Below are 23,449 nucleotides of genomic sequence, written 5' to 3'. Positions count from 1 at the left end.
TTAAATATACATGATGGTGGCCCTTTTATATAATTTTATCTAATATTTATGGGAGGAGTCAACAATGTCAGTAAGTTTTCCGCTACAGGAAAGTCTTCAGGATGTATGGCTTTTTTTTCTTGGATGTTCCACAACATTAAACATAACAGACAAAAAAAGCTCAGTTACAGGAAAATAATCAACTTCAGAGTGTTCATGCATCACACCACTTAGCCACTGATTTTTTTTTTCTAAAACAGCACACCCTGTTGTGTTTTACACAACATGTCCTTATTCACAGGTCAGAAAAGCAGAATTTATTGAAAAATAGATTTTCACAGTAGGAATCTGAAATATGTGCTTTATCCTATAATACTTACTGTTTTATAAAGTGTTGACCAAAGCCCTGTTCAAAGTATTTTAATCTTATTTTTATGCTTAATGGCATTAAGCCACCGTGTGGGTTTCCTCCGGGTGTTCCGGTTTCCCCCACAGTCCAAAGACATGCAGGTTAGGTTAACTGGTGACTCTAAATTGAGCGTAGGTGTGAATGTGAGTGTGAATGGTTGTCTGTGTCTATGTGTCAGCCCTGTGATGACCTGGCGACTTGTCCAGGGTGTACCCCGCCTTTCGCCCGTAGTCAGCTGGGATAGGCTCCAGCTCGCCTGCGACCCTGTAGAACAGGATAAAGCGGCTACAGATAATGAGATGAGATGAGCATTAAGCCAGAATGAAATGAGCAAAAACATGCTAACTGAAGCTGTTTAATTATTAATGAGTCTAATCCTTAATTGGAGTATTGACAGATCCACAATACAGCCAATTATAGTGAAGTAGTCTTCAAGTCTATTGACAAAACAGTGCTCCTATGTGTGTGTGTGTGTGTGTTCACACATGACCTCTATCTACCACAGTATGAGTCATTCAGACGCATTGTGTGGGAGCTGGACTGTTCTTTGGTGTGGGAGAATAATGATTATTTTCCTTTATTTTCTACCACTTAGTTCAGTCTATAATTCCCAAACAGCTCAACATTCGCCATTTTACACTTGCTGAATGATGTTGGTGGCTCAAACAGTTGCATTACAGAAATGGACCCATAATCCTGTGGGTTCATAAACAACTTCTCCAAGTATTCAGTCTTTGAATGTAACAAATGCTTTACATTACATGGTGGTACGTTCCATAATTTGGAAAATCTCTCTTTTTTTCTGAAATTGGGGTCTGCCATTTTGTAATGAAATCCCAGTAGTGAATACCTAGTACCAATTTTTTTTGAATCCCATAATCCACAAGGATAGGTAGTGCACAAAATATGTCTCATCTCATCTCATTATCTCTAGCCGCTTTATCCTGTTCTACAGGGTCGCAGGCAAGCTGGAGCCTATCCCAGCTGACTACGGGCGAAAGGCGGGGTACACCCTGGACAAGTCGCCAGGTCATCACAGGGCTGACACATAGACACAGACAACCATTCACACTCAATTTAGAGTCACCAGTTAACCTAACCTGCATGTCTTTGGACTGTGGGGGAAACCGGAGCACCCGGAGGAAACCCACGTGGACACGGGGAGAACATGCAAACTCCGCACAGAAAGGCCCTTGCCGGCCACGGGGCTCGAACCCGGACCTTCTTGCTGTGAGGCGACAGCGCTAACCACTACACCACCATGCTGCCCCCTGCTATTATTATTATTATTATTATTATTATAATATTAAGTCATAGCTTAATTTCAAACCACTATGACCCAGACCAGGCAGTTACTAAGGATGAATAAGAATAAATAAATGCTCCAAATATATTGCACATTGACTCACATTCAAGTTAATAGATGTGGTCTTTGAATTTCTTGCAGACGGGAACCGTCAAGGCCATCTAGTCCTTCAGAGAAGGCCCAAACATATCAGCATTTCAAATGTTACATTGAATTTCCTTCATTCTTTCTTTCATAATTTCATTATAATTATTCTCTTTTAATTTGGCCTCATTTTCTATCAAATTTGCTTCAGAAATGAAAGGGTTACTGTCCTGAAAACATTAAAATCGAGTTATCCAATGAGATTTTTGTTTGTTTGTTTGTTTGTTTGTTTGTTGTCTCTAGGCTGAGGAGAGTTTAGAGATGCTCACTCATTGGTTAGGACTTCATTGCCGGGACAGAAGGCCATGGCAGTGTATGTTTATGTAGGAAGTGACAGATGAATTTACCAATCAGATTTTGATTTATAGTGGGAGGGACCAAAAATGTATCACCCTTGGCCTTCTCGAAGGCCAACGTGAGCTTAACCACAAGTCAGCACCGTCAGCACAGCAGTAAAGTCACCTTCCAGCCAGTGTAGTGTTCATCAGTAGTGTTAGTGAATGCTAATAAAGCAGTCAAGCCAGTGCTATCTATTGATAGCAAGTAGCACAGGCTAACAACCGAGAAACTAAGATTTCTGTCTCCAGACTCTTCTTTCATGCACGCTCGCTACAGTATTTTTCACTCAGGCTTAAGTATTCATTTCCCTGTGTAATTTACTTCGTTACTTTTAAAATCAACGTCGACAGCTACACATAACAGAGCGACCTGGCTGCCTGCTGCTAATCCCTTGCAAAATCCTTTGCCCTGTTGCTTTTATGGTGTTTGGCTAAATTTTGGCTGAGTTCTAATAGTAACGGTTCGCCACTGATTTCTAATATATCAGACTGCTTACCTGTATGAAAGTGCAAGTCTAAACCAGAAGGAATTGTGCACCCCTTATTCATGTCTATACTCGTATCTGTTCATACTCAATTACATCCCTACTGTATTGCACTGCATTTGTTTTGTTCAAATCATTCGCAGTTAATAATGGAGTAAAGCAAGGGTGCGTCCTAGCTCCTGTTTTATTCAACATATATTTTTCTTACCTAATAAGGCATGCATTCCAAGGAAATGATGAAGGGATCTATCTCAGAACAAGACATGATGGCAGACTGTTTAACATCTCTAGATTCAGAGCAAAGACCAAAGTGAGAGAATCGACTGTGCGTGAACAACTCTTTGCCGACGATGCGGCGCTAGTTGCTCACAGTGAAGAATCCTTGCAAAGGCTTTTGGACAGATTTTCAGAGTCATGCAAGAGTTTTGGACTCAAGATAAGTTTAAAGAAAACTGTGATAATGCATCAGGGATCTACGGGATTAAATTCTGAAATTACCTTAGATGGAAATAGGCTTAGCAGTGTCGATAAATTCTGCTACCTTGGTTCCACAATAACAAAGAACTTAGATCTAAACGATGAAATTTCAAAACGAATTGGCAAAGCGGTTATGAATTTTGGGTTATTAAAGAAACGAGCATGGGAAAATAAACTCTCCACCAAGGTCAAGGTTCGCATATACGAACCTTGCGTTCTTTCTTCGTTGCTGTACTGCTCAGAGACATGGACTACGTATGCTAGGAACATTAAAAGGCTGAATAGTTTTCACATGAGATGCTTACGAAAACTGTTAAAAGTTAAATGGCAAGACAAGATACCCAATACAGAGGTACTAAAGCGATCAGGGTTAACACACATGGGAACTATAATAATGCAGAAATGGTTGAGATGGCTTGGGAACGTCAAAAGGATGGATGATAGTCGTATTCCCAAGACAGTTCTTTTCAGTGAAACTCGTGATGGCTCCAGGAAACAAGGACGTCCGCTGTTGCGATATCATGATAATTGTAAGCGTGACATGAAATTGTTTGATATGAATGTAGAAAGCTGGGAGGAGTGTGCAACACAACGTTCATCTTGGAAAGAAAAGGTGACACAGGGAGCAAAGAGATATGAACAAGCCCTTATACAGAGAAAGGAGGAGAACAGGACAAGAAGAAAGCAGCCTTTAACGAATCTGGATGTCAATGATGGTGCATTTATTTGTGAACACTGCAACAAGTGCTGCCGTTCAAGAATTGGACTGTTTGGCCATATGCGGACTCATCAGAACTAAAACATTAACGCGTATACCATGATCTTTAAGATCGAAGGTTGCCTACCTACCTTTTGTTCCAAATGCCCAAGGTGTCAGTATCAGTTCATAGTGATTCATAGTGAACTTCTGCTCCTCTATGACCCGCCACGCCTACTTAGATCAAAAGGTGCAGGCTATCTGCTGGTACCTCGTATAGTGAAGGCTACATCAGGGGGCAGAGCCTTTTCTTACAAAGCCCCACTGTTATGGAACAGCCTTCCAAGTAATGTTCGGGAATCAGACACAGTCTCAGCATTTAAGTCTAGGCTGAAAACATATCTGTTTAGTCAAGCCTTTTGTTAATGGTGTTTATGAGGTAAAGGAGTAGATCTGGAGGGTCCTCAGACATAGAGTGTTTTGGTAAACTGGGATGTATGGATGCTGTCAGTCCCCACTCGCTTGCTCACTCGAGTTTGTTGACGGTGTAGTGGCTGCTGCTTTATGTCCCGGGGCTCCCTCATGCCTGTGTTACCTTCTGGCTCTCTCCTTTTAGTTATGCTGTCATAGTTAGTTGCCGGAGTCCCTGCTTGTACTCGGTGCAATATGTATACTGTTCCTACTTATTCAGGTGACATTGAGCATACCTAACCACCTGTGTTTTCTTTCCCTCCCCCCCCCCCACCCCAAATCTGTCCCTCTGAGTTACATGGAGTCAACAGGAAATCTTTTGGTGGAGAGGGTGGAGACCTCGACTGGCTATCGTAGCCTGCAGGGAATCGGCCGTCAGACATTCTGTCGCATGTCCCAGACCCGGTGAAATGTAACTGAATTGTCTTGGCCAGCCCTAAGGGTCCCATCTGCATCTCATCATTGCTGAGGAGTGTGCTCCCATCACCCAATCAAGCATCCAGCCAGAGCAGGTCATGATATATTTTACCATATTAACATGCCATTGTTGTGTGTTATGCCTGATGTAAAGACTCTCGTCTCTGCGAGCCTACCACACAGATTTAATACTTGTCATTTTTAGGGCATACCTAACAACCTGTTTTCTTTCTCTCTCTCTTCCCCCCCCCCCCCCCCCAATCTGTCCCTCTGAGTTACATGTTGATCCTGGGATTGAGATGCTGGCCTCTTCTGCCCCTCGGATCTGCTTGATCCATCCTGGTGCCCTGTGTCTGGTCGGAGTTTTATCGCACCGCTCCTGTGAAGGACGGCCCCATGAGGACAGTTGAGGGTTATACCTGTTAAAACTGTTAATATTATAGTCAGGCTGTCTGTTGTTGCCCAAATGAGGATGGGTTCCCTTTTGAGTCTGGTTCCTCTCGAAGTTTCTTCCTCATGTCGTCTGAGGGAGTTTTTCCTTGCCACCGTCGCCACAGGCTTGCTCATTGGGGATAGATTAGGGATAAAATTAGCTCGTTTTAAGTCGTTCAAATTCTGTAAAGCTGCTTTGCGACAATGTTTATTGTTAAAAGCGCTATACAAATAAATTTGATTTGATTTGATATCGTCGGTGTGTTTGAAGTGGATGCTTTGACTCCAGTTACCCCCTCATTTAAAAGCCTAATGGTGTAAATATGACAAACTGGATCCCACATTGCAATGATACATACAATAAAAGAGGGTTTATAGAGCACGAGTCCATCTCCAGTCACAAAATCTGGGCTTGATTGTAATCTGCTTTGATTATATTCTCCTGTACCTCACTCAAGTATATACTCAATGCAAATGCAAACATAATCCTGTTACACAAGCGTCAATAAAAGACCTTTCTAAAGCACGTACACAAATTTGTCTTTAAGTGCAGCTTTCCTTTTCCCAGCCCTGATGACGTCAAACTGAGTGCAGCAACAGCGATCCTTGTACTGTTGTCCTAATTCTTGATTATCAAGTGCTAATCCTACTCTGAGCTGTGTATGATGACGGTAAGTCACTCACTTGTTCTCATTGGTGGAGTCGTATCTGGGGAAAGGATCAGGGTCGTTGTCATTGAAATCATAACTGGCATCCGGATCCTGGAAGAAACAGAGTTAAAGAAACTGTCGATGAAGTGTCACTTCGCGAAGCCAGAAATATTTCAAATATGACGGATGCAAACAGAAAACTCATGGGATGGAAACATGAGCATGACGGCAGCTTTATAAAATTCAATCTACGCATACAGCTAAGGTGGCTTCCTGTCATTTGTTGGGATTTGAACTTCTGCTCACTACTACTACTACAGATTCTGTTCTTAAACCAGGTTTATATTGTACTGGTTATATTGTGCAGTCTTTTAAGATTATTACTGATCACATCCCAGTTTTATAATAGACTTTACAATAATGTGTTCTCCATGGCATATTACAGTGGTGCTTGAAAGTTTGTGAACCCTTTAGAATTTTCTATATTTCTGCATAAATATGACCTAAAACATCATCAGATTTTCACACAAGCCCTAAAAGTAGATAAAGAGAACCCAGTGAAACAAATGAGACAAAAATATTATACTTGGCCATTTAATTATTGAGGAAAATTATCCAATATTACATATCTGTGAGTGGCAAAAGTATGTGAACCTTTGCTTTCAGTATCTGGTGTGATCCCCTTGTGCAGCAATAACTGCAACTAAACGTTTCTGGTAACTGTTGATCAGTCCTGCACACTGGCTTGGAGGAATTTTAGCCCATTCCTCCGTACAGAACAGCTTCAACTCTGGGATGTTGGTGGGTTTCCTAACATGGACTGCTCGCTTCAGGTCCTTCCACAACATTTCGATTGGATTAAGGTCAGGACTTTGACTTGGCCATTCCAAAACATTAACTTTATTCTTCGGTAGAATGACTTTTGTGCTTAGGGTCGTTGTCTTACTGTATGACCCACCTTCTCTTGAGATTCAGTTCATGGACAGATGCCCTGACATTTTCCTTTAGAATTTGCTGGTATAATTCAGAATTCATTGTTCCATCAATGATGGCAAGCCGTCCTGGCCCAGATGCAGCAAAACAGGCCCAAACCATGATACTACCACCACCATGTTTCACAGATGGGATAAGGTTCTTAAGCTGGAATGCAGTGTTTTCCTTTCTCCAAACATAATGCTTCTCATTTAAACCAAAAAGTTCTATTTTGGTCTGATCCGTCCACAAAACATTTTTCCAATAGCCTTCTGGCTTGTCCACATGATCTTTAGCAACCTGCAGACGAGCAGCAATGTTATTTTTGGAGAGCAGTGGCTTTCTCCTTGCAACCCTACCATGCACACCATTGTTGTTCAGTGTTCTCCTGATGGTGGACTCATGAACATTAATATTAGCCAATGTGAGAGAGGCCTTCAGTTGCTTAGAAGTTACCCTGGGGTCCTTTGTGACCTCGCCGACTATTACACGCCTTGCTCTTGGAGTGATCTTTGTTGGGCGACCACTCCTGGGGAGGGTAACAATGGTCTTGAATTTCCTCCATTTGTACACAATCTGTCTGACTGTGAATTGGTGGAGTCCAAACTCTTTAGAGATGGTTTTGTAACCTTTTCCAGCCTGATGAGCATCAACCACACTTTTTCTGAGGTCCTCAGAAATCTCCTTTGTTCATGCCATGATACACTTCCACAAACATGTGTTGTGAAGATCAGACTTTGATCGATCTCTGTTCTTTAAATAAAACAGGGTGCCTACTCACACTTGATTGTCATCCCATTGATTGAAAACACCTGACTCTAATTTCACCTTCAAATTAACTGCTAATCCTAGAGGTTCACATACTTTTGCCACTCACAGATATGTAATATTGGATGATTTTCCTAAATAAATAAATGACCAAGTATAATATTTTTGTCTCATTTGTTTAACTGGGTTCTCTTTATCTACTTTTAGGACTTGTGTGAAAATCTGATGATGTTTTAGGTCATATTTATGCAGAAATATAAAAAATTCTAAAGGGTTCACAAACTTTCAAGCACCACTGTATATGATGTGTTTTTAGCTCATCTGGCCGATAGGAGATGAGATCATGCCATCATGTGTTGTCCGTCCGACGTCGTCCACATTTCACGAAAATCGCTTCTTCTCTCTCAATTCTTCACCAATTTTTTTTGCCAGGAAGGTAGGTCTGCCTGGGGTGCATAGAGCTTCTCCCCAAATTTGCATAATTGCAATTAATATTAAAGATATGGGGTAATTAAGCCCTAATGAGCAGTTTCCATACAAATCGCTTCTTTTCCCTGAATACTTCACTGATTTTGATTCTTTCTGGCATGAAGGTAGGGGGTTTATGTGGGGTTTGGTGCAGTGTGGATTGGGTGGCAGTCGAAGGCAGGGGCCTCGACGACCTGACCCCCGGACACAGCGGCTGGCTGTTGGGACATGGAATGTCACTTCGCTGGGGGGGAAGGAGCCTGAGCTTGTGCGGGAGGTTGAGAGGTACCGGCTAGAGATAGTCGGGCTCACCTCCACGCACAGCTTGGGCTCTGGAACCCAGCTCCTCGAGAGGGGCTGGACTTTCCACTTCTCTGGAGTCGCCCATGGTGAGCGGCGGCGGGCTGGTGTGGGCTTCCTTATAGCTCCCCAGCTCAGCCGCCATGTGTTGGAGTTTACCCCAGTGAACGAGAGGGTCGCCTCTCTGCGCCTTCGGATTGGGGAGAGGGCTCTTGCTGTTGTTTGTGCCTACGGGCCAAATAGCAGTATAGAGTATCCGGCCTTCTTGGAGTCCCTGGGAGAGGTACTGAGGGGTGCTCAGACTGGGGACTCCATTGTGCTACTGGGGGACTTCAATGCTCACGTGGGCGATGACAGTGACACCTGGAGGGGCGTGGTTGGGAGGAACGGCCTCCCCGATCTGAACCCGAGTGGTGTTTTGTTATTGGACTTCTGTGCTAGTCACAGTTTGTCCATAACGAACACCATGTTCGAGCATAGGGGTGTCCATAAGTGCACGTGGCACCAGGACACCTTAGGTCGGAGGTCGATGATCGACTTTGTAGTCGTGTCATCTGATCTCCGACCCTATGTCTTGGACACTCGGGTGAAGAGAGGGGCTGAGTTGTCAACTGATCACCACCTGGTGGTGAGTTGGATCCGCTGGCGGAGGAGGAAGCTGGACAGACCTGGCAGGCCCAAACGTATGGTGAGGGTCTGCTGGGAACGTCTGGCCGAGCACTCTGTTGGGGAGGTCTTTAACTCCCACCTCCGGGAGAGCTTTTCCCAGCTTCCGAGGGAGGCGGGGGACATTGAGTCTGAGTGGACCATGTTCTCTACCTCCATTGTGGACGCAGCTGTTCGGAGCTGTGGCCGCAAGGTCTCCGGTGCCTGTCGTGGCGGCAATCCCCGAACCCGGTGGTGGACACCGGAAGTAAGGGATGCCGTCAAGCTGAAGAAGGAGTCCTATCGGGCCATGTTGACCTCCGGGACTCCTGAGGCAGCCGACGGGTATCGGCAGGCCAGGCGTGCTGCAGCTCGGGCAGTTGCGGAGGCAAAAACTCGGAACTGGGAGGAGTTCGGGGAGGCCATGGAGAAGGACTATCGGTCGGCCTCGAAGAAATTCTGGCAAACCGTCCGGCGCCTCAGGAGGGGGAAGCAGTACTCTGCCAACACTGTTTACAGTGCGGGTGGGGAGCTGTTGACCTCGACTGGGGACATTGTCGGGCGGTGGAAGGAATACTTTGAGGATCTCCTCAATCCCACCGTCATGTCTTCCACTGAGGAGACTGAGGCTGATGACTCAGAGGTGGACTCGTCCATTACCCAAGCCGAAGTCACTGAGGTGGTTTGCAAGCTCCTCGGTGGCAAGGCACCGGGGGTGGATGAGATCCGCCCTGAGTATCTCAAGTCTCTGGATGTTGTGGGGCTGTCTTGGTTGACACGCCTCTGCAACATCGCGTGGCGGTCGGGGACAGTGCCTCTGGAGTGGCAGACTGGGGTGGTGGTCCCTCTTTTTAAGAAAGGGGACCGGAGAGTGTGCTCCAATTATAGGGGAATCACACTTCTCAGCCTCCCAGGGAAAGTTTACTCCAGGGTACTGGAGAGGAGAATTCGACCGATAGTCGAACCTCGGATCCAGGAGGAACAATGCGGTTTTCGTCCTGGTCGCGGAACACTGGACCAGCTCTATACCCTTCATAGGGTGCTCGAGGGTTCATGGGAGTTTGCCCAACCAGTCCACATGTGCTTTGTGGATCTGGAGAAGGCATTCGACCGTGTCCCCCGTGGTATTCTGTGGGGGGTGCTTCGGGAGTATGGGGTTCGGGGCTCTTTGCTAAGGGCTGTCCGGTCCCTGTACGAACGGAGCAGGAGTCTGGTTCGCATTGCCGGCAGTAAGTCAGACCTGTTCCCAGTGCATGTTGGACTCCGTCAGGGCTGCCCTTTGTCACCGGTTCTGTTCATAATTTTTATGGACAGAATTTCTAGGCGCAGCCAGGGGCCGGAAGGAATCCTGTTTGGGAACCACAGGATTTCATCTCTGCTTTTTGCGGATGATGTTGTCCTGTTGGCTTCTTCAAACCAGGACCTTCAGCATGCACTGGGGCGGTTTGCAGTCGAGTGTGAAGCGGCTGGGATGAGAATCAGCACCTCCAAGTCCGAGGCCATGGTTCTCGACCGGAAAAGGGTGGCTTGCCCTCTCCAGGTTGGTGGAGAAGTCCTGCCTCAAGTGGAGGAGTTTAAGTATCTCGGGATCTTGTTCACGAGTGAGGGAAGGATGGAGCGTGAGATCGACAGGCGGATCGGTGCAGCCTCCGCAGTGATGCGGTCGCTTTACCGGTCCGTCGTGGTGAAGAAGGAGCTGAGCCAAAAGGCGAAGCTCTCAATTTACCGGTCGATCTACGTTCCGACTCTCACCTATGGTCATGAGCTTTGGGTAATGACAGAAAGAACAAGATCGCGGATACAAGCGGCTGAAATGAGTTTCCTTCGCAGGGTGGCTGGGCGCTCCCTTAGAGATAGGGTGAGAAGCACAGTCACTCGGGAGGAGCTCGGAGTAGAGCCGCTGCTCCTCCACATCGAGAGGAACCAGCTGAGGTGGCTCGGGCATCTTTTTCGGATGCCTCCTGGACGCCTCCCTGGGGAGGTGTTCCAGGCATGTCCCCCCGGGAGGAGGCCCCGGGGAAGACCCAGGACACGCTGGAGGGACTATGTCTCTCGGCTGGCCTGGGAACGCCTCGGTGTTCTTCCCGAGGAGCTGGCCGAGGTGTCTGGGGAAAGGGAAGTTTGGGCTTCCATGCTTAGACTGCTGCCTCCGCGACCCGGTCCTGGATAAGCGGAAGAAGACGAGAGACGAGATGAAGGTAGGGGTACCTAGGGTGCATATAACTTCCTTCCCAGATTTTCTTAATTGCAATTATTAATGAAGTTATGGGCTAATTAAGCCTTAATGAGCAGTTCAACAAAAATCGCTTCTTCTCAGTCAGTTCCTCACCGTTTTGGATTCCTTCTGGCAAATAGGTTGGTATTCCTAGGGTGTATATAGCTTGTATATAGTGTATATAGCTTGCAAAATTTATTGCGCAAGGTGGCCCACTTTAGATCGTTCCTTCAGCACTAGACTGGGCCGGAGTGAGCTACGCCGTCACTGACGGTCTCGTTTTACATTTCGTTATTGCCAATAACCGTCTTGTGAGTTTTGTGTAACCTTTTTGCCGCCTTCCTTTCAGTGGATTTTAGACAAAGTGTTCGAGTAGCAGTGATCTACTTGCAATGTCTTTGGTTGCAATGGCATTAATTATGTCTTCTAAGACCTCTGAGGTCAGAAATTCTTTTACGATTTGCACATTTTGGTCTTCAACAGAAAAATCAGGCTGAAAAATAAATTCATTGTACAATGTAAAGATGGCTGCAGTACTTGGATTTTCTGGACACATGCTGTAGATGTCGTTTACTCCAGTATGAGGCTCAGTCTTTGCCTGGGAAAGCAGCTTGTATTGATTGCAGAACCTACTGCCTGAGTACTGCTATCGCTGTACAACAGAGACACTAAAGGCGTTCTGATTGAGTAAGGATAATTACAGACACTATAGCTCCATCTGTGTGGAAACACAGACTCACTCTCCATCTCTGCCTCCTTCAGTCTGTGTGTATATGTGTGTGTGGCCTGTGATTGCAACACATCTATTCACTATCGCACACAAAAGGCCTGCACTCAAGTGAAAAGCGGCTCTCCTCCAGCCTCGGAAATTTGTAAATACGAGATGGAATACAAGACATCAGGATACAGCTCGTATTAGGAATAGAAGATAATATTTGCATGCTGACACGTACTCTTTCCATATATCTCACTGCAAATTTAAGGCCTTAAGTATCAGCATTCCTGCCTGATAATACTACATGCAGCTCTCCATACTCCAGGGATGGTCATCCAGATAATCATTTGTCTGGCTGGGGGTCGTCGTTACCACGGAAACAGCCGTACGGTGTTATGCTGGTGGAGCGGCCTGTTGCTATGGTGATGCACTTACATAATTGGGGTAGATGTCGGTGTGGTTCCATTCCAGGCCGTCATCCAGCACGGTGATGACAATGCCTTTACCCGTGATGCCTTTCTTCCACACAGGGATCACGTGAAGGTCCAGTTTCGGCAGCGACGACGATGTCCGTGTGTCTTGCTGGGGGCAGGATAGAACGAGTGAAATGGTTAGAAAGGATATAAATATAGTCTTATTTGGGTCTGAGTATATTTGTGTGAGTCTGTGCCTCTCTCCATGGCTGTAGTATCTGGCATGGAATTCAATAAACTATTCACGGTTTGCACTTTTTCTGTTAACAGTGTGAACAACCATGATGTTGTAGTTAATATTCTCTGTAAACCAAACATCAGTTTATAATGATTGTTTTGACAGCCTGACATGAAAAACCTGTAAATCCACATCATGTGCCAAAATTGGATCATGGTTTTGCAACCACTGGAGTAAAACCTGGAGCGCTATTTTTAATTCGTTACCTTACATTAATGAGATGCTCTTATCCAGAGTGACATACAACATACCCAGAGCAACCTGGGAAGCAGTTGGGGACCTTGCTCAAGGGCACTTCAACCATTCCTGCTGGTCCAGGGAATTGAACCCATGGTCCCAAAGCTGCTTCTCTAACCATTAGGCCATGGCTTCCCCTAATTCCTGAAGTAGAAGTTAGTACCGTACTTTGTTGAAACAAGCTTCTGTCACAATTTCAAAAACATACTCCATGTTCCAGTTATTAAAGGAGTCTTTTATTTTGATGATTTGCTCTGGGGTGGGGTGGCATGGTGGTGTAGTGGTTAGCACTGTCACCTCACAGCAAGAAGGTTGTGGGTTTGAGCCCAGTGGGCCTTTCTGTGTGGAGTTTGCATGTTCTCTCCGTGTCTGCATGGGTTTCCTCCGGGTGCTCCGGTTTCTCCCACAGTCCAAAGACATGCAGGTTAGGTTAATTGGTGGCTCTAAATTGACCGTAGGTGTGAATGTGAGTGTGAATGGTTGTTTGTCTCTGTGTGTCAGTCCTGCGATAACCTGGTGACTTGTCCAGGGTGTACCCCGCCTCTCGCCCATAGTCAGCTGGGATAGGCTCCAGCTTGCCTGCGACCCTATGAACAGGATAAGCAGCTACAGATAATGGATGGATGGATTTGCTCTGGGTCGAAAAGTGATCTCCAGAGAGTAGTGTTGTAGTACTTGAGATTGGTCTTGGTCTCAAGACCACTTTTTGAAGGTCTTGGTATTGTCTCGGAATCGACCTCATTTTTACTCAGTCTTGTCTCTGTTTTGGGCATAGAGGACTCGGGATTTTATTTCAAGACCACAACTGTGGGGATTTCACTAAATTGCCTACGCATTGTCTGATATATTTGGTAACATCGTTACTGTGACTGGATGTAAAATTTTCTGCTTCAAATCCAACCAATAACGTGACTCATTGCTAATTTTAAAATTTTCTTCCTGTTAATGGCCGTCACCCCTCCCCCACCCCCTTCACACACACTGGTCTGGTTCTGGTCTTGACTTGATCTCAACCCCTCAAAGGCTTGGTCTTGTCTTGGTCTTGATACACTTTGGTCTTGGTCATGACTTAGTCTTGGTTTAGTTGGTCTTGACTACAACACTACCAGAGAGAAAAAGATGGCTAATCTGACTGGCTAATGACTTATATTGTGTTATGCTAGCTACAGTGATGAGAAGGCCCAGGCTAGGCAGAAGTACATTACTCTTTACCACTGTATCATGTAACAACACAAATATTAAGTAGCTGAACACACTGAAGAATTCGTTTAAAGTTTGTCAATTTAATGTGGTTTGAAACATTGTGTAACAAGAGTAGACCTTCTGTGAAAAGTTGTTTTATTGATTTTAATGAACAATTTGACTTTCATGTAATGATTAGCACAAATTTGCATTCTCAATGTGAATCATGATTCTCCACGTTTTTGTTTATGTTGTTAAAGCCATGGCCTAATGGTTAGCGCCACAGCTCTAGGACTAAAAGGTCACCAGTTCAATTCCTTGGATCAGCAGGAATGGCTGAAGAGCAAGGCATTTAACCCCCAACTGCTCTCCAGGCTACTCTGGGTATGTTGTATGTCATTCTGGATAAGAGTGTCTGCTAAATGCTATTAATCTAATGTACCTTTGTTTTGGTCTTATCTTTGCATCTGTCCTGTGACTGCTCGATCACCCTATTGGGTTCACCTGTTCCATGTTGATTAGCCAGGTTATTCATTCATTGTTGTTTGAACGAAGTCTTGCCAATTGAATCGTGTGATTCTGAGAGTTATTTCCTTGTTTATTGTTTCTGTTTTTCTGACACATTCATGTGTTATTGTTTTTGAATCTGCCTCTGCATGTATATTGGATTCCCTGTATGGACTCACTAACATCACTAACCACATGTTACAGTGATACAGCAGACTAGTTAGCTGAGGTTAGCTAACTACAAAAAAGTCAAAGTCCCTCCCCTGCCAGAGCCTGGTCTTCCCAGGTAGTCTCCCGTCCCAGTACTAGCCAGGCCCTTAAGGCACATTGGGTGACGCCGATCTCCTCTTTGAGAGCCATCAGTCTCTCGCTTATTATACAGCTAGGGTTGCAGTGGCGGGCTAGTCCTCTGGTAACTGCAAGAGTATGACTCCCCACTCACATCTGGATTGCGGCATGCCTTGCCAGATGGCAGTAGGTACCATTTTTACGATGGTCTTTAGTATGACCCAACCGTGTGTAGAACTCGTGATCTCCCTGTCGAGAGGCAGACATGCTAACCACTAGGCTAGCTTGCGGTTTAGCTAAATACATGTTAAAAATCCTTCACTTCACTACATGAGATAAAAGTGTGAAAGATCACGTGAAGTGTTTAAACACTACATGGGTACGTTGATGTGACTTTTATATAAGAGTTGTATGTACAGCACTTTGGTTTGAATGTGCTTTACAAATAAACCTATTAATAATCCAAAGCCTCTGTATTAATCCCATGGTATAGCCACTCCAAAGCTGAACGGCTCTTATTTTAAATGAAAAGTGACTGATGTAATCTTCCATGTTGACCTTTTTGAAGACCATTCTCAGTCCTTGATGTGTCACGAAGACACGCCAGCTTTAGGCAGGTTATTAACCGTTAGAAAGAGGTCGCTCTAAAGTGCCGAAAGAAGAGGAAGCCATCAGCTTGATAAGGAATGTGTAATTCATGAAGGCTCAGCATGGGAAGTAGAAGAGAGATCATTAAGTATCATCTTTAATTGGTTAATGGACAGGGAAGGGAGGAGGAATAAAGCGCTGCCCAGCATCGCTGATGATTCAGAGCTAAGAGAAAGGCTCAAATAAAGAGCTTGGATGTAGAGAATGCATCGATGTTACACAAGCACGACCCTCAGGAATGACTCATAACTCAGATCTCTAAGCTGAGGGAGGGGGAAGGGAGCAAATATAATGCGTACGGCCAGATGTATCAGGATTTTCAGAAAGGACGACCTTTAGATATTCACTCATAATACAAGATACTGGAATAGCTTTTATGGATTATGCTCAAACAGGAAAAATCTGTCACAACAACAACAACAATAAAACATCTAAGCTACCATCTACAGATTTCTTCTATGATCATTTGCTCTGAAAATTGAACACACACCCAAACATATACTCCGACTCGCCACGCCCACTCAATTACAGCATGCGGCGTTCTGTAGAAATGGAGAGAAACGCCTTGTGAGTCATCTCTGATTGAATTATCAAGAGCCACGAGGTAATGTATTTGCCACACTCCATGACAATCTATCTTTTCCCTCTGCCCTCCCTTCCTTCTCAGCACATCCTGCCTCCTCTCCAGACTTCGCACGTCATCCTCGCTTGCTCCCTCTCCCCCTCTTTCTCTATGCACCACTGCACTACGATGTCTCATACCACACATGAACATGCCACGCAAACCGGGCCACTTTTGCAAATTGGGTCTTTAAAAAGGACCTGCTACAAAAGCATGAAGCATGACGAGCGCAATCACGCACAAGTCAAGAAATAAACTGTGCTTGATTTGACTCGAAAGCTAAAGATATTCAGGATATAAACAGATTCAAAAACATATGGCAAATCAAGCAGGAATTTATTTTATGATGTGCTCAGTTAGGATTCTGGGAAGTGGCTCCTTTATGTGCCTTTTATATGGGTGACTCAGATTTTCCAATATCCTGTTTTACAGCCATAAAAAGCAAGATAAAACAGGAGAAACCCACAATACCAGAGATATTACAGAAAGATACATAAATTGACAATTACTACACTGAAGAACGTGAAAAAGAAGACATATACAAAGAATAAAACACGACAAAGCGTGCTGTTATAAATAAATGACCAAGGACATAAACTCGCTTGAAGACAAAAAACCAAAAAATAATGCAGCTTGTTGTAGCTCACATTACTGAGAAACCATAAAACAATCCAATTTTCATTACCGCTGACGCTTACAAAGTGCTGACACTGGATCTGACTCCTTCCAAAAATGTTAAATAAATGTCCTGTCACAGAAAACATTGCCATATCAACAACGAATGATCTGTTTTCTAATCCATTTATACTGTATGTAGCATCCACAATATAAATCCCTGTGAATTAGTTGTTATTATGGAAATGTGTTTAATGTATGCAAAGAGCGTATTGATGTAAAGCATAGAGCTGGAAATTACTACCACAGCTGTGGTGTTACAGAAAATGAATCAACACCTTCTAACCAATCAGATACGAGAATTAAACGGCATTGTGGTATAGCCAAAATGAATCAGTCATCGAAAGTATTCCATTTGATGTAAAAGTGAGTCAAAGTTCAAGGCCTGATTGGATGTAATTAGATATCTGAGTCTGGGTGCTAAACCGGCCTGCCAGCAGTCCAGACCTGTCTCCCATTTAAAATGTTTGGTGGATTATAAAGCGCAAAATACAACAAAGCAGACCACAAACTGTTGAGCAAATGAAACTGTATATCAGGCAAGAATGGGACAATATTTCTCTTTCAAAACTACAGCAATTGGTCTCTTCAAAAGTAAAAATAAAGATGAGAGATAGAAGATGAAAAAGTAGAGATGATGCAACACAGTGTAACAGTAAACATGCCCCTGTCCCAACTTTTCTGAAACGTGTTGCTTGCTGACATCAAATTCAAAATGAGCATATATTTTTCAAACAGCAATAACATTTCTCAGTTTCAACATTTGATATGTTGTCTTTGTACTATTTTCAATGAAATATCGGGTTTTCATGATTTGCAAATTATCGCATTCTGTTTTTATTTAGTTTGCACAGCATCCTGGCTTTTTTGGAATTGGGGTTGTAGAAATGGAACATCTCTGAATATATGGAAATTAGCAACATCAGCCTACAATACTAAAACTAATCAGGCCTGAGTTTCCCAAAAGCATCGTAACACAAAGGTCATTGTTAAATGGTAGAGCGAGCAGCACAATGAATGTTCTCTCTCTCCTAGTTAAGATGCTCTTAGTGTTAAGAGTCTTTTGCTTTGGTTTAGCAAGGGCTGTTTTTCAACTAAATGTGTGGTCTTTTTCCTTCATCTGTCTCTATCTACCCATCTATCCCTGTCAACTGGAATTTTTTTTCCCAGAATATTTCCAATATTTTCCCGTAGCTGATTGAATAAAGCAACAGCCTTCACAGTTATGGCTTGTGGGTTCACTTATTGGGGCAGTGGTGGCCCAAATGGTAGCTTTAGGTTACTGATTGTAAGGTTGTGAATTCAAATTCTAGCACCACCAAGCTACCACTGTTTCTAAATATCAGATCCAAATCCAGTAGGCACTGCAACTCTCACTTCTTCCAGCTTGTCCCACTTATGTGTCTGGGGTTGCTGCCATGTAGACCCTATTGATCCAACAGTCATATTAATTGGAGCATAGTTTTATGCTGGAAGCCCTTCTTGCCACAACCCTCCCAGTTCCTGGCTTGGGACACAACCATTCACACCTAGCCAGTTAACCTTACTGCATGTCTTTGGACTGTGGGGGGAAACCAGAGCACCCAGAGGAAATCCACACAGATATGGGGAGGACATGTAAACTCAACACAGAAAGGCCCCCGTCAGCCACTGGGCTCAAACCCAAAACCTTCTTGCTGTGAGATGACAGTGCTAACCAAAGCACCACCATGCCACCACAACACCATATCTGATTCCAGTCCAGACATTTGTTTACTTGTTTATATCTTATATTTATTGTCATTTTACCTGTTTAATTATTATTTGGTCTCTGTATATACAGTATATACCTCTAATCTATGCACATCTTTGTTTCTTTTTATCTCTATCAGTTTTGACTGCTAGTTTTACCCATCATTTTTGAGTTTGATTGCCCTGCCCTGTTCGGACTGACTGATTGATTGACCACTGTTTCCTGTTCAGTTTGTTTGCTGCTTTGGATTTGAATAAAAGACTCACACTTACATCCTACTGCTTCCGCTTTATCACTAAATCATGAATGCTGTACTACTATAGCTGAGAAACAGAGTCCCAGAGGTAACACTGGCCCAGTAATGAAGTGCTTGGGCCAAGACAAGTCTCCATCTCCAGAGAGAAGAAGAAATTCATTCTGTTGAACAACTCAGACTGACAAACACAGTGATTGATTCTGATTTTGATGGATGTACTTATTCTTTTTCTCATTGACCGCCTAATTCTGTCTCTCAGTTATCAGTGAAGTGAGGATTTCCTTTATTGATATGACCATGATCCATTTGGAAACCTGTCTTTTTTTTTTTTTTTTTTACCTCCAGCGTTATCAAGAATATTATACATAGTAAATGGGTAATTTATCTGCTTTAAAGTGCCACTTGTCAGAGATTAATGGAGAGGATAAATCACAAAGGAGTTGGTTGAACAACACACAGTGATTAAGTCAAGCCAACCAAAGGAAACTCACCAAGTACCACTGCTGGTTCCACATGGGATCGTCAAAGAGTTTGTCCACAGAGCAGTCTTTACATTCTCCCCCCAGCGGAGCACGCTTAGTCCGTTTCTTTTCATACTGCTGCTCTGCCCAAGACACCTTCAGAGAAAAAAGACAATAAAACATTGCTATATATACGACACATACATTTGTGGATGGAAGGATGGTTGGACAGATGAATGGATGGTTTGATGGATGGCTGGTTGGTTGGATGAATCAATTGATGGATGGATGGTTGGATGGAAGGATGGTTGGTTGGACAGTTGAATGGATGGATGGATGGATGGATGGAAGGATCATTGGATGGTGGGATAGATTAATGGATGGTTTGATGGATGGTTGGTTGGTTTGTTGGATGGATGAATGGCCAGACAGTTGGATGGATGCTTGGATGAATTTATACCAAACATGAGAAATGGTAGACATTTAAACATTTTAAACTGCAAAGACAACTGACAGTACAACAGACAATATATTCTCAACAGATGAATGTACAGAAATCAGGAACTTCTGACAGCGAGTCCTTACCCTGTCATCTTCTGACAGCCTTTTGGTAATGTGATCTGCACTCCTTTTGGTCCTGCTAGGATGATAGTGATGTTTGAATAAATAATGGTTCTCTAGGGCCCCAATCTGCAAAAATAAGGATAGAGTGAGAGGAAGCCAATGATGTGCCCAATGATGATTCATTCTTGCTCATTAAGCTTCCTATCCTTCCGGTTTGGCATTTGGATTAACCATTTTCAACTTATTTTTAATGAGAAAAAGAAATCTCATAATTTATTTAAATCCTGAAATAAAAAACCCTTTAAGTATTTTTTTGGTCAATCAACACCAAATCAAGACTTAAATACAGGGTATGTTTGAATAAGTGACTAAAGCCAGAAATACTGTATGTATGTATGCTGGATGTATTACTATTACATTTTGAATTGCATATAATGTATAAGACTTGGACTATAAAATATAAAACTGTCTAACATATACTGTTATTTGGCAGAATTAGAATAAAAATACATGTATATCACAATGGTAAAAATGGTTGTACGGTATATTCTGGTGAACTGGACATTTTTAATTGAGTTTTTAGTTTTACAAATTGGTTATCACTGATGTCAAAGATTTATTTATTCATTTATTTGTTTTTGGTAATCATATAAATGCAATAGCACTGTGTATGTGTGTATCTATCTATCGATTGATCTATCGATCGATCGGTCAGTCGATGAATACATAGTAGAGATGAATTTCTGTGTTTTATAAGGTTTTTAATGACTTTTTGCAGATTTTATTCCTAGGCTGAGAGGCTAATAAAAATAAACCATAGAATATCTATTAAAAATTAATTATATACAATGACTGTCTTGTAACAGTCAAAAGATTGTGGACCCATTTTTGAAGTAAAAACTCCCAATGCTCTTTTTGTGAAACAACAACAACAACAACAACAAAAATAAATAGGAAAAAAAATCATCATGAATTAAGGTAGAATTTAGCCTCCACTCTGGAGAAAAAGGGTACTGTATTGTACCTTTCCTTATCGCTAGGGTGGACCTCAAGGGTTCATCTTCTGTACCATTATGTATCTTTTATGTAGAAAGCAGCATGTTTACCTTTAGCTTCACTCTTAAAGGTACATTTTGTACCTTCACTCTTTTTGAAAATGACAATATATCCATATTTTCCAGGTGAAACAGTATAGAGTACACATTAATCTTACACAAAATAAGGGGACCACCCCAGTGACCAGGAAAGTTTTTTTTTTAGTTGATTAGAGAGAGCACCAGGGATGCCACACAAAGCAACCTGTGGAATCTTTCAAACTTGCCAACTAATTTGTCCATTGTTATGGTTTTAAAGTCAGATATACACATAGTGCACAATAGGAGATGATGTGTAAACAGTTTAAACTTATGTTTAATTCATTTCCACCTGAAAATGGCTGTAATTTATCTACAGTATGAATTCCTGTAGCCATAACCCTCCTGTATTCATTGGCAGAGATTCAGCATTTAGAGGAAATGCATTTTTTGGGGAAAAAACAACAACTCATGCATTGTAAACAAAACCCCATACATAAACATGAACCAAACAAAACCCAATGCATAAACCAAACAAAACCCCGTGCATAATCCAAACAAAACCCAATGCATAAACCAAACAAAACCCTATGCATAAACCAAAACCCCCAATGCATTAACCAAACAAAACCCAATACATAAACCAAACAAAACCCCATGCATAAACCAAACAAAATTGTATGCATTAACCAAACAAAACCCCATGCATAAACCAAATTGTATGCATTAATCAAACAAAACCCCATGCATAATCCAAACAAAATTTTATGCATTAACCAAACAAAACCCAATGCATAAACCAAACAAAACCCAATGCATAAACCAAACAAAACTGTATACATTAACCAAACAAAACCCAATGCATAAACTAAACAAAACCCAATGCATAAACCAAACAAAACCCAATGCATAAACCAAACAAAATTGTATACATTAACCAAACAAAACCCAATACATAAACTAAACAAAGCCCAATGCATAATCCAAACAAAACCCAATGCATAAACCAAACTAAATTGTATGCATTAACCAAACAAAACCCGATACATAAACCAAACAAAACCCCATGCATAATCCAAACAAAACTCTATGCATAAACTAAACAAAACCCAATGCATAATCCAAACAAAACCCAATGCATAAACTAAATTCGGATGAATATGCTGTAAAACACTGTAAGGTGAGACATGCCTGGTTACCCATCCTCCTACCTGTCGCACTAACTCGTAACCGAGCTCCTCGGCGATGGTCCGGGCAGCCTGAAGACCCCCCGGGACCTCCACGGCCCACTCGTTCAGGTATTGTCGCTGGGAGCGCGCGCACACAGCGCACAGCACAACCGCGAGAGTCGCGCGCAGCATCATCACCACCACCGAAGCCCGACATCTCACTTCCATCTCAGACTAAACACCAGGGATGAAGAAATGAAGGCGTGCGTCGACTCGTCGATCGATTTAGGACGCAACCGAGGGAATAATTAAATAAAATAAAACAAAACAAACACACAAACAAACAAATAAATAAATAAATAGTCAATAAATAGATGATAATTTTTGTTGCCTTCTTTTTAAATTCCGTTTTATTCTAAGGGCGGATGGTGAGTCGGCGGTGTGGAAGGAGTGTAACTGAAAGCAGGCGTGGAGAAGCTACCAGTGAATGACTCGGGGAAAGGGGAAGGGATGTTTACACGTCAATTTGCGAAAATGCTCTGACGTCAATTTCTACCTGGGGTAGGATGCTCGAGTCCCATGGGAAGAGGACGACGACGAGGAGGAAGAGGAGGCAAAGAGGAGGGAGATTTCGTCTATAAATAACCACAACAGTCGTCCCCCCCCTTTTTTTTTTTTTAAAATCTAAGTGAAGATGGAGAGCCAGTGGAATCTCTGTGCCATATTTGTTTTTATGAAAATGTCAGAGCTCATTTTGTAGAGCAAATGAAAGAAGTAGATTCGATCCTTCATTATTCAATGAATCGTGTCCTTTGAGTAAAAAAAAAAAAATCAAATTTATAGCTTCTCTCTCTTTTTTTTTCTTTTCCATATAGGAGACATTGACGCCAGGACGCGCGTCATCAAGTCACTTCAGCACCGCAGCCGTGGACAGCTCCAGGCAAGGGTCATTACCTCAGATTACCTGCTGCCTTACACTGTTATTCCTCAGCAATATTCATATTTATTTCAAATATTCATTTTGTCTCGTTTTCATCAAATAACAAAATGCCATGTGGTGTATAATCTTCACCTCGGTATCTATTTACCAATTCAGGCAAATCAGTACATGAAAGAATGTGCGTATTTGTAATGCAGTGAGAGCTTGAAAAGGACAAGCAACTGGAGCATGGCACAAGCAGAAGATTCAGTATTCACTTCATGCTACCAAGTTAGAATGAGACTATAAAAAGAGTTCTTAAAATCAAAGAACTTAAGCTCATAGGGGAAAATAAGCTCATGTTATAAGTATAATAATCTAAATCTCCAATATTTTTGGACACATGGTTGGTACATTTGTCTATTCCATGTTTTGTTCTTCAGTGTTCTGCCTGATGGAAGGTCCACTCTGATGGCTTCAGCCATCAAAGATTCTAGGGAAGAATTACAGTAGTGGT

General features: G+C 42.9%; 1 protein-coding gene across 1 annotated transcript in view; it reads right to left on the bottom strand.

The window, feature by feature from the left end:
• The window catches only part of pcsk1 (proprotein convertase subtilisin/kexin type 1), a 33,332-nt gene extending 11,066 nt beyond the window's left edge, over positions 1-22,266 (bottom strand). Inside the window, exons 1-5 of the mRNA XM_060934985.1 lie at positions 22,056-22,266; positions 19,793-19,897; positions 19,238-19,363; positions 12,324-12,470; positions 5,840-5,916 (exon numbers count right to left, since the gene is read on the bottom strand). Coding sequence (XP_060790968.1) covers positions 5,840-5,916; positions 12,324-12,470; positions 19,238-19,363; positions 19,793-19,897; positions 22,056-22,241 — 641 coding nt within the window. The 5' untranslated portion in view covers positions 22,242-22,266. The remainder of the gene's footprint in view (positions 1-5,839; positions 5,917-12,323; positions 12,471-19,237; positions 19,364-19,792; positions 19,898-22,055) is intronic.
• Between the last annotated feature and the right edge of the window lie 1,183 nt (positions 22,267-23,449).

The sequence above is a fragment of the Neoarius graeffei genome, chromosome 12, assembly GCF_027579695.1.
Source record: "Neoarius graeffei isolate fNeoGra1 chromosome 12, fNeoGra1.pri, whole genome shotgun sequence".
Lineage (NCBI taxonomy): Eukaryota > Metazoa > Chordata > Actinopteri > Siluriformes > Ariidae > Neoarius > Neoarius graeffei.
This window is presented reverse-complemented; position numbering and strand designations above follow the sequence as displayed.